The sequence below is a fragment of the Triticum urartu genome, chromosome 4 (genome assembly GCF_003073215.2).
Source record: "Triticum urartu cultivar G1812 chromosome 4, Tu2.1, whole genome shotgun sequence".
NCBI classification, from domain to species: domain Eukaryota; kingdom Viridiplantae; phylum Streptophyta; class Magnoliopsida; order Poales; family Poaceae; genus Triticum; species Triticum urartu.
Genome location: NC_053025.1, coordinates 93,444,420 through 93,458,070, shown reverse-complemented (window position 1 = coordinate 93,458,070; position 13,651 = coordinate 93,444,420). Strand labels below are relative to the sequence as shown.

The 13,651-nt window shown below is 48.3% G+C and overlaps 1 protein-coding gene across 1 annotated transcript; it reads left to right on the top strand.

Moving 5' to 3' along the window:
• The first annotated feature begins 6,071 nt into the window (after window positions 1-6,071).
• LOC125550852 (probable NAD kinase 2, chloroplastic) lies at window positions 6,072-12,409 on the top strand. Its single transcript, XM_048713965.1, has 8 exons — window positions 6,072-6,588; window positions 6,917-8,797; window positions 9,655-9,776; window positions 9,871-10,012; window positions 10,099-10,320; window positions 10,787-10,861; window positions 11,601-11,702; window positions 11,883-12,409. The coding sequence occupies exons 1-8, from the start codon at window positions 6,412-6,414 to the stop codon at window positions 12,084-12,086; spliced, it is 2,925 nt and encodes a 974-aa protein (XP_048569922.1). The 5' UTR covers window positions 6,072-6,411; the 3' UTR covers window positions 12,087-12,409.
• Window positions 12,410-13,651: the final 1,242 nt, after the last annotated feature.

Here is a 13,651-nt window from a genome sequence, read left to right as displayed (position 1 = left end):
GGAAGTAGAGAAACGATGGCCTTGTTGATCGCATGTAGTCCACGCATATCTCCGTGGTAAAAAGACTCCAAAGCGGCCATGAAGTCCACCTTGATAATTTCCCAGCACGTCGCGTAGAAGCGACCAGTGAACCCGTCCGGACCCAGGGCTTTGTCCAACGTCATTAACTTGACAATTTTCCTTACTTCCTCTTCCGTGAATGGAGCATCGAGGTCAAGCATGTCTCGGCGGGGAAGCCCAAGGATATCCAGGTTGATAGAATGAGCCCTGGGTGGAGCTGTTCCAATAAGCTCCTTGTAGTAGCTGTCCACCATGGTCGCAATTTCCTCCTGGCCCGTCGCCAACTCACTGCCATTTGTCAGGCTGGTGATCATGTTCCTACGCTGCCGATGGCAAGCAGATTGATGGAATAACCTCGTGTTGCCGTCTCCTTCCTTTAGGTACAGGATCCGGGACCATTGGCGCGTGATGGATCTCTCAAGAGAACATAAACCCAACAATTTCTGTTTCAAAAGTCTACGTAGTTCCCTCTCGCCCACAGAGAGGTTTCTCAGCTCCATCGCCTTGTCCAGCCAAAAAATGATCTCCAACGCCACCGCGATCTGAAGTTTTATGTTGCCAATCCAGCGGCCGCTCCACTTTTTAAGACTTTTTGCCATCGCGCGTAACTTCAAATCAAGAACCTTGAAGGGATTGCCTTCCCTCGGCACCGATCCCTAGGCCTCACTTACCGTGTCCAAGAACCCATCGTCCTTGGTCCAAAAGGCCTCAAATTTGAATCGCTTCCCCATACACAAGTCCGCATTGAGGTCCAGTAGTAACGAACAGTGGTCCGAGACAGCAAAACCCACCGCCGTGAGACAACACGTTGGATGCAATTCCTCCCATGATGATGTACAAAAGATGTGATCCACCTTCTCCAGAGTAACTGCCTCACGCTCATTCGACCAAGTGTAATGCCTGCCATTTAGATAAACCTCTTTTAGCTCAAGGAAGTTGAGTTTGGCTCGGAATTGGCTCATCATTCAACAGTTGATCCTGCTGTTGCTTTTGTCTTCTGGGTTAACTAACAAGTTGAAATCTCCAGCCACCAACCACGGTCCCACGTGCAACTCCCCGATATCCACTAGTTCTTGCAAAAACAAGATCTTCTCATGACCTAATTGTGGCCCATAGATGCTAGTGAACCACCATTGTGGCCCCTCTTTTGGTTTCACCAAAGCCGTAAGAGTGTAATCCGTGTAATGTGGGTTGGAAACATGAGCCACCATAGCATCCCAAGCCAACAGGATTCCACCCCGCGTACCAATTGCCGACAAATAGAAGAAGTTCTCAAATTTATTACCCATGCAATGCCTCACTACATCGGGTGATATGGTTTCCATCTTAGTTTCTTGCAAGCAAATTACACTCGGGCATGCCGCGTTTATCACCTGGGCGATGACATTCCTACGTGCTGGGCTGTTGAGGCCCCGCACATTCCACACTAGGGATTTGAATGGTTGGCCATTCATTTTCAAGCCCCACCCTGACCACCAAGGTCCTGATCTACTGTACGACATCGCCCAGGGCCTCCTCCGCAATCACCGGTAGGATCGCCGGGTGCCATCCGAACAACGCTAGAATAGCCTCAATGTGAGCATCGGAGAGTGGCGTCTCGAAAAGCTGAACGTACGCTTGCAGGGCCTCATCACTCATCGTATCTCCTTCGTTCGCTAGAATAGCTTGTGTATGATCACATTTTGCTGTTTAGACGCCTTAGAACCTTGTGCACCGCGCTTGGCCAAACGCACACTCCTCCTAGGGTTTGAAACCAGCTGCCGCTTTTGTCTTGGGCATTTGTTGGTAGTGCACAACCTCTGGGCAGGCAGGCTGGATAGGAGTGGGGACAGCGTACGCCTCAGATCAGTGCAAAGCGAGTCGACGTGGCTCCGACATGCATTTACGTTGCATGGCGTGCATGGCTCACCGCGAGTAGGGGCCATACAAGTGTCCACCGGTGTCGTGCATGGCGTGCATGGCATGCGTTCATTTGCAGCCGCGGGGATTGGCGAAGATGCCCCCACGGGCTCCACCGAGAGGCTCACGACAAAAGTGTCCATCTGCACAGCCTGCCCTGGGGCCACCCAATTGCCGACAGGAACCGCGCCCATCCGCTCCTGGTTCAAATCCTCCTTAGTCTCCATGCTCAGAGGTGGGGCCACCAAGACAACGTTGGGGTCAGCACACACCCGTTCCTGTACCAGATCAACATAGGCCTCTATGCCCAACTGGGAATCCACCACAAGGGACAGCGCGTGGCCCTGGCTCAACCTGTCACTATCACTGCCATCTCCCACACCACCAGACCGATCGTCCTCTTGTGCATTGCCAGTTGGCTCCACCTGCCCTTCCCCGTCGAGAGATAGGGAAAGTGACCCAATCCGGACGCGCGTCCCGATCGGTTCCCGTGATTCTGCATCCATCCTACTGCCTTGGTCCGCACTCCTGACCCCGCATGGGCTGCTCTTGGCTAATGGTCGTGCCCTCCATCTATCCAGCTGCACCGAATCAGGAGACACCAGCCCCACACCCGAGACCCTCGGATCCTCTTGGACCTGGGGCACCACGTTGGACCCACATGATGACTCCCGAAGCAGAGGATTGGGTTGGCCCCTCCTACTTTGGTCAGTCAAAGGTTGGCCTGAGCCCACCGTCTCCACGACTGGCCTGATGTCAGCGCACCTGCTGGAAGACTCCACAGATAGTTGAGCCTGCGCCACCAACCCAGCCGACCGCTGCATCCCGGCCGGCGGCGCCGCCGACGAGGCCACCGACAAGCCACTAGCCCCACTGTTGCCACCATGATACAGATCAGCCCCGGCCGGCCTCACATCGCCCAGCGACCGCGGACCTCCACCATTGCCCGAGCCTGACGGCAGCGACGGTGGCGGCGGAGCCGGCGACGCAGGCGCGTCCACCCCAGCCTCCACCACCGGTGCACCCAGAATGCTGATTGTGACTGGGTACCATAATGCCGCCGGCGCACCTTCCACCCGAGCATCACGCGGCTCCCCTGTTGGAGATATGCCCCAGAGGCAATCATGTATGATGATTTTTCCTATGTGTTTATGAATAAAGATAGTCCTTGGACATTATCAATGATGTGTATCAGCAAGTACGTGACTTGTTTGTGGGACTATGCATTGTATGATGACTGTCCTAAAAGGTCCCTAGTCGAAAGGGCTGTGTGGACGCGTAGCCGACTAGACTAGCATATGACACGGTCGATGGCTTGGTCTCACTAGCCATGGAGCATTGGATGCTAACTGGATAATATGGACTCAGAAGGATCTGGTCGGATTCGACGTGGTCGGATCCGAGTTGAGATAAGGTTCGAGTCGGACAGACCCAACTATGAGACGCAGTGATATGTCATCTGTGAGTCTCTAGTACAACATACGTTCTATGTCCTAAGACCTAAGCTGGCGCATGTACTTGGGATGGTAACAGACTTGCTTTGGGCCAACCAAACGCTACTCCGTGACTGGGTAGTTATAAAGGTAGGTTTCGGTTTTGTCCAGACCCATGCTGCGAGACGTGGTCGAGCAAGATAGGATTTGCCCCTCCGATCAGAAGAGATATACTCTGGGCCACTCGTGTGATCCGACTAGGATAAGCATGGCCATGCGACAAGGATTATGAGATAATCCGGTTTGTGGTCGGCATCACTGGAATGAGAAAGAGGTCGGGCTAGAACAAGGATGACAGACTCGCCTTGATCCCGACAACATATATCGTGTGGCAAAAGGAATGGAAGTGTGATGTACAGGTTCGCCTAACCAGCTTCATAGTCTGTTTGGTGTTCAGCATGCCTTTCTAGAGGCCGCTATCAACTGTGCAGTCCGGAGGTGATCCGAACTGTGACCAAGCCGGCTTGAACCTAAGGGATTGCGCGCTTAAGGGAAGGAACCTACGAGGTCGGATCCGAGGACATTGGTCGGATGTGATCCGAGCTGTATTCGAATTGTGGCCGAGTAGACTTATGGGCTTTAATTAGGGTCCGTGCAAGGCCCAAGTGTTGAGCCTGCGACGGACGCCTATATAAAGTGGAGGTGCCGCACACTCACGTGATTTTGATCGCTTCAGCGCTGTCACTAGGGTTTGCATGTGTTTGCTGGTTGTGTGATCGGACCTAGCAGTCCGCCGCACGATGTTCCTCCTGCGCGCGCGGATACCGTTAGAGGTGATGCACTTGCGTCGCTCCAGCGAACCTGTACGTGGGAACCGACGACCGGCTGTACGAGGGAGATCGGACGAGGAGGAGGCGATCCACGCGGACGCGCTGCCCCAACTCTTCTTCCGCTGCACGGCACTGCGCATCTAGTGGTAACGAACTGTGATCCATCTCCCGTGGCATGTTCTTGGTTGTTCTGCGCGTAGGAAAATTTTAATTTGCAGTCGACGCACCCTAACGTAGATCCCAACATCCTCGACGAACATGAGGCGACGACCCGGGATTCTAGCCGGATCGTCCGTGCGAAGCCACATTCTAAATCCAGCCATGTCGAAACGATTCTCCGTGCTGCTCGAGACCTGCACAACAAACCCCAGTCCCCGCAGAATCACCTCCGCGGTCCACCTCGTCCATGCATGCGTCGGCACACCCCGGAGCTCCAGAGGCACTAAGAAAGGCATGGCGGCACCGGAGGCCTGCCCCTGCCGGAGCCAAGGACGCAGGGAGAGGGAGAACCAGCTGGAAGAAGCCTCCCCCGCTCCACCATCAGCTGCCTAATGAACGACAACTCGCAAATCACCAGGAAATCCTTAGGGAAGTATGGGCGGATAGACATGTCGGCCGGCCCGATTCCAAACTCTGCGTGTAATGCCGCAGCTGCCGATGCAAGATCCACTTCCGGCCTGTCTCCGGTTACAGTCAACACGACTGCGCGCGCGAGGTCAGCCTCCATGCGGGCGAGCTCCTCAGAGGCCCCAAGGAAGCACCTTTCCACCGGCGCCGGCCCCTGCGCCTGCCGCAGTAGGGCGCCGGCGATCGCATGGCCCAAGAAGGGGACGGAGAACCCCGGCCCGACCACCACCCGCTCTGCAGAAGGGCGGACCACCTCGCTCCACGGACGACACAGCTGCACCGCCCCAGATGGAGGTGGTCCCGGCGGCGGCGGCAGGGCAGGCGCAGAGCGGGCCGAGCCCAGCGAAACACGCACGGATGGCGGGGTCCTAAACCCTAAACCCTAAACCGAGGAGGTAACCGAGGTCCTAAACCCTAAACCTAGGAAGTCCATCCAGGCCGAGCCATCACAGTGCCACCGTCGACCTGGTCAGTAGCTCGCGTCATCGCCTCCAGACAACACTGCCGCGCACGCCCGAGCTGCCACACCGTTGCCTGCACTCGCCATGACCACCGCCCCACCACGCCTCCCACCGTGCACCACCGCACAGCACATCGAACCAGCACCAACTGTTGCATCAACGCGGTGCCCAACAACCATGGAGGCCCGGTGTCACCATGCCCGCGGCAGCAGGAACCGAATTAGGATGTGGGCAAGACCACAGGCCGCCGTAGCCACAGGTCCCATCACTGGACGAGGCACACACCTCCACTGTAGCCACTATGCCAAGCCGCCGCCGGACCTTCGCAGCACCACATAGCCAAGGAAATCTGTCGGAGGAGCACCCACGCCGTGGGCAGGGAGGAGGGGGGCGAGCCAGGAGAGTATGTGCCCGACAACGGCCCACGGCGGTGGCGAGGTGCAGGCGGTGCAAAAAATAGGGTCCCCCCCCCCCCCCCCCACCCCCCCACCCCCCCCCCCCCCCCCGTCGCCTCGAAGAAGGATGTGGGGGTCGTAGGGCCCCATTACCATCATCATTACCCTAAAATCCATAAGGGCACACATAATTTTGTTCACCCTTTTCTTTTCCTCCCATCAGCAAAACTTCTACAGAAGTCCATAAAACCCAAACCACACAATGTGGTCCACGATATCCTCCCCAAAACAGAACCTCATCCTTTCAGCAAACCTCCAAGAATGTCAATCTCGGAGAAAAGAGACTCTGATCACCCCAACACCCAACTTTCTTTTTCTGCCCGCTTCCCCTTCCCATCACATTTCTGCAATTTCTCCTCATATTTTTGTGTGCGTGTGGGCGCTCCATCTGGGATCGGCGACGGCAATCCGCTCACAGCCACCCACAATGGCGGCGGCGTGACCAACCTGCCGCGGAGAGTTTTGCCAGTTCGCATCTTGTTTTCCCTACCGGTAGTTCGGATTCTTCTCCTCTCTCCCTCAGAGGCCGCAGTTTTTACTCCACCCCCTCACCTGTGGATGCCATCGAGAGGCACGCCGAGACCACGGGCGGCCTCGACAGCAACGCGCTCCCTCCCGCTCCGCTCGTCCTCGTCGCGCGCGCGTGATGCTCGCCGTCTGCGCGCGGCACGGGCCCGCCAAGCTCCCGCTCCCGCCGCTCGCGGGCGAACGTGCCGCCTGGGTCGCCGCCGGCCGGTGGTGGTGCTGGCGCCCCGCGGCGGCGCGCCGTGGCGTCGCCGCGCGGGCGTCGTCCTTCAATTCCCGGATCGGGCTCGATTCCCAGGTTAGTTGCCGTTCTCGAGCATTCCGTGGAACAGTTCGTCGAAGCGACTCGGGGCGCCGCCCTTGTTCTTGGTCTAGCGATCTTAGCGGCTGCTACTTCTTGAACCTCGATATGCAAATTGTACCCCATTTATGGGGTGGATGGCTGATGACAGATGCTTTCTGTATATGGTTCTAGCCTGTATATGGCTTCTGTGGGAATTTGATCGAGCACTTGGCTTGAGGCTAGAAATGAAGTGGAAACTTTGTTGCTTGTTTGATTGCATCGATAGCTCCATATGATATTGTAGTGTTGCTTCGTAACTGATGCATCACATTCTTTGCTGCAGAATTCTCACACAAGGGACTTATCCCAGCTGTTGTGGGTGGGTCCAGTGCCTGGTGACATCGCAGAGATCGAGGCATACTGCCGCATATTCCGTGCCGCAGAGCAGCTCCAAAATGCTGTCATGTCGGCGCTCTGTGATCCAGAGACAGGCGAGTGCCCTGTGCGGTATGATGTGCCATCCGAGGACCTGCCAGTGCTCGAGGACAAGGTTGCTGCTGTGCTTGGCTGCATGCTGGCATTGCTGAACCGGGGTAGGACTGAGGTGCTTGCAGGGCGGTCAGGTGTTGCGAGCGCATTCCAAGGATCTGAGCACAGCACGATGGATAGGATTCCGCCGCTGGCCCTGTTCCGTGGTGATATGAAGCGGTGTTGTGAGAGCATGCAGGTTGCACTTGCTAGCTACCTTGTACCGAATGAGCCCCGAGGATTGGATATCTGGATGAGGCTGCAAAGGTTGAAGAATGCCTGCTATGATGCGGGTTTCGCAAGGGTTGATGGTCATCCCTGTCCAACATTGTTTGCAAATTGGTTTCCGGTGTACTTTTCAGCTGTGCCAGATTATTCGGAGACAGATGAGTTGGAGGTCGCATTTTGGAGGGGAGGGCAAGTCAGTGAGGAGGGTCTGGCGTGGTTATTGGCTAAGGGATTCCGAACTATTGTCGATCTCCGGGAGGAAGATGTTAAGGATGATTTATATCTTTCAGCAGTTGGCGAAGCTGTCTCATCTGGAAAGATAGAGGTGGTCAACATGCCAGTTGAGATCGGGACTGCTCCCTCAGCTGAACAGGTTCAGCAATTTGCGGCGCTTGTGTCAGATGGAACGAAGAAGCCCATTTATCTTCATAGCAAGGAAGGGATTAATAGGACATCTGCAATGGTCTCCAGATGGAAGCAGTATGCCACTCGTGCAGAGAGACTGGCCACCAAAAAGCATTCACCAATTGTGAATGGTAAGGCGCTGAAGAATGATCCGACAAATGGCCCAGGTTCCTCGTCAAATGGTAGTGAAAATGGTGCAGTAGTGAAGTCTGATAGAACCGTGGATGCTGGGGAAGCACATGATATAGACATAGAAATTACAAGTAATAATCTGGAAGTTACTAATTCCCTTCCCAATGGTCAAAGCACTGAACAAGATGAAATGCATGACAGCAGGACAGAACTTCTTTCAGATTTTAAACTGGAGACTAGTCCCCTTAAGGCACAGTTTCCTACTTGCAATGTTTTCTCTAGAAAGGAGATGACCAAATTTTTTAGAAGCAAAAGAGTTTATCCAAAATCTGTTCTGAACTCTCGAAGACGATCGAGTAGCTTGATGATCTCAAGGAGAAAACAAAATCTCAGAGCTGAACATAATGAGGCCATTGATTGTGAAGCAGCAGACATGATGGTTTTGAAAAACGCAAATGGGACATTATTTGACAATGATTATATATTATCGGTTTCTTCAGGTATCACTAATGGAAAATCCTCGAACAATGGAACCTCCACTTCTTTTGAAGAAAAGGGAAGTGAAGCTTCACTCCTAACTATCGATCCTAAAACGTCTAATGCGAGCAATCCCAATGGGAATGCTCAGCTTGGATCACAAAAACCATCTGAAAAGAATGGTGGTCCTTATCTTGAGAGATACTCATCAGATACAATTGATGGAAGTATTTGTGCCACAACTGGTGTTGTCAGAGTTCAGTCAAGAAGAAAAGCTGAGATGTTTCTAGTACGTACAGATGGATTCTCTTGTACTAGAGAAAAAGTAACAGAATCATCTTTAGCTTTTACTCATCCTAGCACCCAGCAACAGATGCTTATGTGGAAATCTCCTCCAAAGACCGTCTTACTGTTGAAGAAATTAGGTGATGAGCTCATGGAAGAGGCTAAAGAGGTGGATGCACAATTTCCATTTTTTAGTATATATCTATTTATTGCATATCATACATATATAAATACATATTTTCTTTTTTTGTATTTGGTAGCAAAATGTACTCTACTCATCTTAAAGAATAAAGTTCCGTCATGCAAATTATGTACTTCCTCCATTCCTAAATATAAGTCTTTCTAGAGATTTCAATATGGACTACATACGGATGTATATAGACGTAGTTTACAGTGTAGATTCACCCATTTTGCTCCTTATGTAGTCCATATTGGAATCTCTAGAAAGACTTATATTTAGGAACAGAGGGAGTATTTGATAAAATTATAGATACAGTGCTAGTTTTATGTTCAGAAACTTACCTTACACCATGGATTTGTAGTGAGATGTGGAACTACACAGAATTAATTGCGAGAATTTTAGTATTGTTGTATCAAAGAGAGCATTATTTAAGTGAGCTACTATAGTTTGAATTTTCTTCTTTAGAGTTTAAGTTCTTGAAAGGTTTTGCCTGATTGATGAGGGTTTGCTTTAAAATTCAAAACAGCTGTATCTCTTTTGTGTGAGGTAGATTGACTTGTAGATCTCACTTCATGGTAGGGATAATCATTCATGTGTGCCAGCCAGTCTATATCATGTAGCTAACGTATCTGTTACCTATTTCCCAATTTTGTAACTCATGCAGTCCATGCTCTTTGGTACATGTCTTCGTAAGTGTCAAAGTTTGTCTAAGACTTAGTTATCTACTCCAACTATCCAAGCTGTTTGATAGTCACTTAGGATATACATTTCATGTACTTCTACCTAATTTTATTTCTTATTTGGCAACATACACATCATTTGATATCCTGTATACTACTTTTCAGGTTGCTTCGTTTCTGCATCATCAAGAAAAGATGAATGTTCTTGTGGAGCCTGATGTTCATGATATATTTGCGAGGATTCCTGGTTATGGTTTTGTGCAAACCTTCTATACTCAAGATACCAGGTATAAGTGAAACATATGTAAGTCTGATGAGTGATATAACTGTATATTAATTTCTGCATTACTATTTACTAATATTATTTTGTACCAAAATCAGCGACCTTCATGAGAGAGTTGATTTTGTCACATGCTTGGGTGGTGATGGGGTCATATTGCACGCATCAAACTTATTTAGGACTTCTGTACCCCCTGTTGTCTCATTCAATCTTGGATCTCTTGGATTTCTGACTTCACATATTGTATGTTTCAGACTCCATTCTAAGAGAATTTTATCCTATGACCTTCTTTTGTCAAGTCTAAGCATGTAACATTTCCTTCACTTCAGTTTGAAGGTTTCAGGCAAGATATGAGAGCTGTCATCCATGGGAACAATACACTTGGAGTTTATATAACCCTTAGAATGCGTCTACGCTGTGTAATCTTTCGAAATGGAAAAGCAATGCCCGGGAAAGTGTTTGATGTGCTAAATGAAGTCGTTGTTGATCGGGGTTCTAATCCATATCTCTCAAAAATTGAATGCTATGAGCATAACCACCTTATCACTAAGGTAAGATCTGTATAAAGCCTTAGAAACTAGATGTCTCTATTTGTGCCTTTTTCCTTGGTAACTATGCATCATTGCCCTTTGTCTATATTTCTGTCTGGATTTTTTTGGCTACGCAAAGTTCACAATGGCAAATATTGAATTAACTCAATTTTCATGGGTGGCACCTCCAAATTCTGTATTATGCTAGAAAAGTTTAGCCAGTTGTCACTTATGTTTCAAAATTTCTCCAAACTGAACTGTCCTTCATTGTTTCATACTTTTATCACTTGGTGCCCTGAAAGAAACGGTTATTGCAGTATAATCATCACATATTAGTGTCGCTGAGTCTACTTGCTACTCTTGATCTTGTAGTCGTGGAGATTATATTACTGTTTGATGCTTGTATTTATTTAGATGTTCAGGATTGTTGTACTACTATGTATCCACTGTAACTTCAACTACTTTGAATTAATGGGAATATATATAGGTTCAAGGAGATGGTGTGATAGTAGCAACACCAACTGGCAGCACAGCATACTCTACAGCAGCAGGGGGTTCAATGGTAGGTTAATTTTTGCAAGTTATATTACTAGGAAGAACTGAGCAAAAGCATTGATTTAAATTGTGTCATGGCATGTAAACAAAAGCATTTTCCAGATTCACCTAATGCATGTTTCTTGTGTTATATTTTCATTCCATGTGACATGTTATTTCTCAGTTATGCAGCATATGGGTATATTTTTTACATTTAAGACAGAATTTTGGTTATATAAATAAAAGTTCCATCTGTCATGCATCCTGTACCTGTTTCAACGAAGCCAGACCAATGAACATCTGGAAAGCTCTTTGTCCTTGATTTCCACTGCGGAATTGTTTAGTGGTTCCTTTTGACAAGCTTAAACTACAAATGCTTTTCACAAGCTATACTAGCGCATTCATTTTGTATACAGACCATCTACTCAATCATAATACAAAGTTTTCCTCTGTTGCCTGTGAGCAAGATTCAATCTACCTGCTGCAGTTAAGATCTTGTATTTTAAAAACTTGGGGGCAACGCATACCTCAAGGTTGAATAACGAAAGTGATGCTATGGCCTGTTTGTCTGCTTTGCTGGTCTAGTGCTTCCTTCAAATGCACTATGTCACCTGTACTTTTGTCTTTTGAGCACCACAATCGCACTACTTGTGTTTAGCAACCTTTTCATTCTTCCCAGTCAACTGTTCCTTTTCCATGCGTACTTCGATATATCAAGTGAAAAGAACAAGTTATTTACTGGGGTCATTGTGGTTTTTGCTGTCCAGGTGCATCCAAATGTCCCATGTATGCTGTTCACTCCAATCTGCCCACACTCGCTGTCATTTAGACCTGTCATCCTTCCTGACTCTGCACGGCTTGAATTGAAGGTACGGAAATCCTCCAATAGATGGATGGTGAAATGCCTAATATTGTCATGTAATCTTATGCCATTGTCTCATCCCGATAAATTCTGGCATTCTTATGTCTCTAGAATATCCCTGGCCATGTTTATCCAACAATACCAGAGTCTTGCTCCACTGATCGATTGACTTTGTTATTATTACCAGATCCCGGACGACGCGAGAAGCAACGCGTGGGTGTCGTTCGACGGCAAAAGGCGGCAGCAGCTATCACGAGGAGACTCCGTTCATATATCCATGAGCGAGCACCCGCTGCCGACCGTCAACAAATCGGACCAAACAGGCGACTGGTTCCGCAGCTTGATCAGGTGCCTGAACTGGAACGAGAGGCTGGACCAGAAGGCGCTCTAGACCCTAGCATATGTTCCTGTACATACATAGCTCTATACATAGATAACCTCCTTGTGTTAGAAGATAGATTATCTTTTCTGTAGCATCTGTAACATCACAGGAGACGAGCAGACTTTTTGACCTGACAGTGACAGTGACAGCAGGTGATGGTAACACTGATAGCGTTTGTAATTATCCGCTTTGTAAATCAACAGTATAGCTCGTTATCTCTGGGCCTAGCAGAAGATGACAGCCCACGCGAAGATGATAGCCCATTCTAATGAACCGGTCTATTTTTGCTCAGACATATATATTGAAGCTGATGGCTACTTTTCGTATTTCAACTTAGCGTTACTCTGTGAAGATTTTATTTGAAGGATCAAGATATGTCACACATACCTCTAGTGATTTTACCATGAACATAATGTGAAGTGCATGCTCTAGTCAATGCAATCAAAAAATCGATCTGATGAAAAAAAATTAGGCAATACATTTATATGACTAGGACCCTAGACAGCCCAACCAACACATGACATGAGCACTGTGAGCATCCAGGAGACGCACCGGCATCCTCCTGGAACATGCGAACACCGTTGTGGTATTTCCATGAGTTCCAGTAGCATAGTAGGGCAAAGGTAGACTCCGTCTCTCCTAAAACATCATCCCTCCTGATTTAGAAATTCTAGCAAAATTGAAGTGAAAAAATGCACGAGAAGAACAACATGGACTTTTCACAGAGGAAGATTCAGAATCCTGATCTACAGTAGAAGTTAAGCATGGTGCTTTGTGCTGTCACAGCATTTGCTTCAAATAGTTATTGAAACAAGTTGGTGCTGCATCTTTACGTTGAGATATGAGGCTAGACATCATACTCCCTTCGTCTGAAATTACTTGTCGTAAAAATGGATAAAAGTGAATGTATCTAGAACTAAAATACGTCTAAATATATCCATTTCTTTGACAAGTATTCCGGACGGAGGGAGTACCTTTTAGTCAATAACAATCAATCTTTTTTCTTCTTCTTTTAAACTAAAGGATGGGTCTTTCTAGCTATGTCGTACTAGTTGTAGGTTTAAACATTCCCGATTAGGCTACACTATTGTTTACTTTCGCATCATCGAACGAACTAACAAACGGCTAATCTATATCTATATCTATCTATATACCTAATAATAAATAGGCTATTGCTTCTGGCAATATGTCACCGAAATTGCACCAAAAGTTGCCAAATATTACCCACCGATGCCACCTATAAGTGATAAAATATATTTCACATACGGGAATCCCTACCTGGGTCAGCCCATGCGGTAGCACCTTCTATACATACTATGCTCTGTGCGCATGAGAAGACACAGTGTGCCTGTTTGGGCCGTCCCATGTCAGGGCGGCCTGTTTTTTTAATATTTTTTCGTTTTCCTTTTTGGTCTTCGTTTTTTCTACTTTAAACAATTTGGGACTTCAAAAAAGTTTTGCAAATTAAAAAATATAAATTTTGAAATAAAATGTTTGAAAATCCATAAATGTTTGTGTATTCATAAAATGTTCATGACTTCTAAAAAATGTTTGTAATTTTTATATTGAAAACA

Excerpts from the sequence above, each read along its gene's own strand:
- LOC125550852 (XM_048713965.1), top strand. The coding sequence starts at position 6,412 with ATGCTCGCCGTCTGCGCGCGGCACGGGCCCGCCAAGCTCCCGCTCCCG. Across the intron at positions 10,321-10,786 it reads ATAACCACCTTATCACTAAG|GTTCAAGGAGATGGTGTGAT; the intron begins GTAAGATCTGTA and ends GAATATATATAG. Across the intron at positions 10,862-11,600 it reads CAGCAGCAGGGGGTTCAATG|GTGCATCCAAATGTCCCATG; the intron begins GTAGGTTAATTT and ends TTTGCTGTCCAG.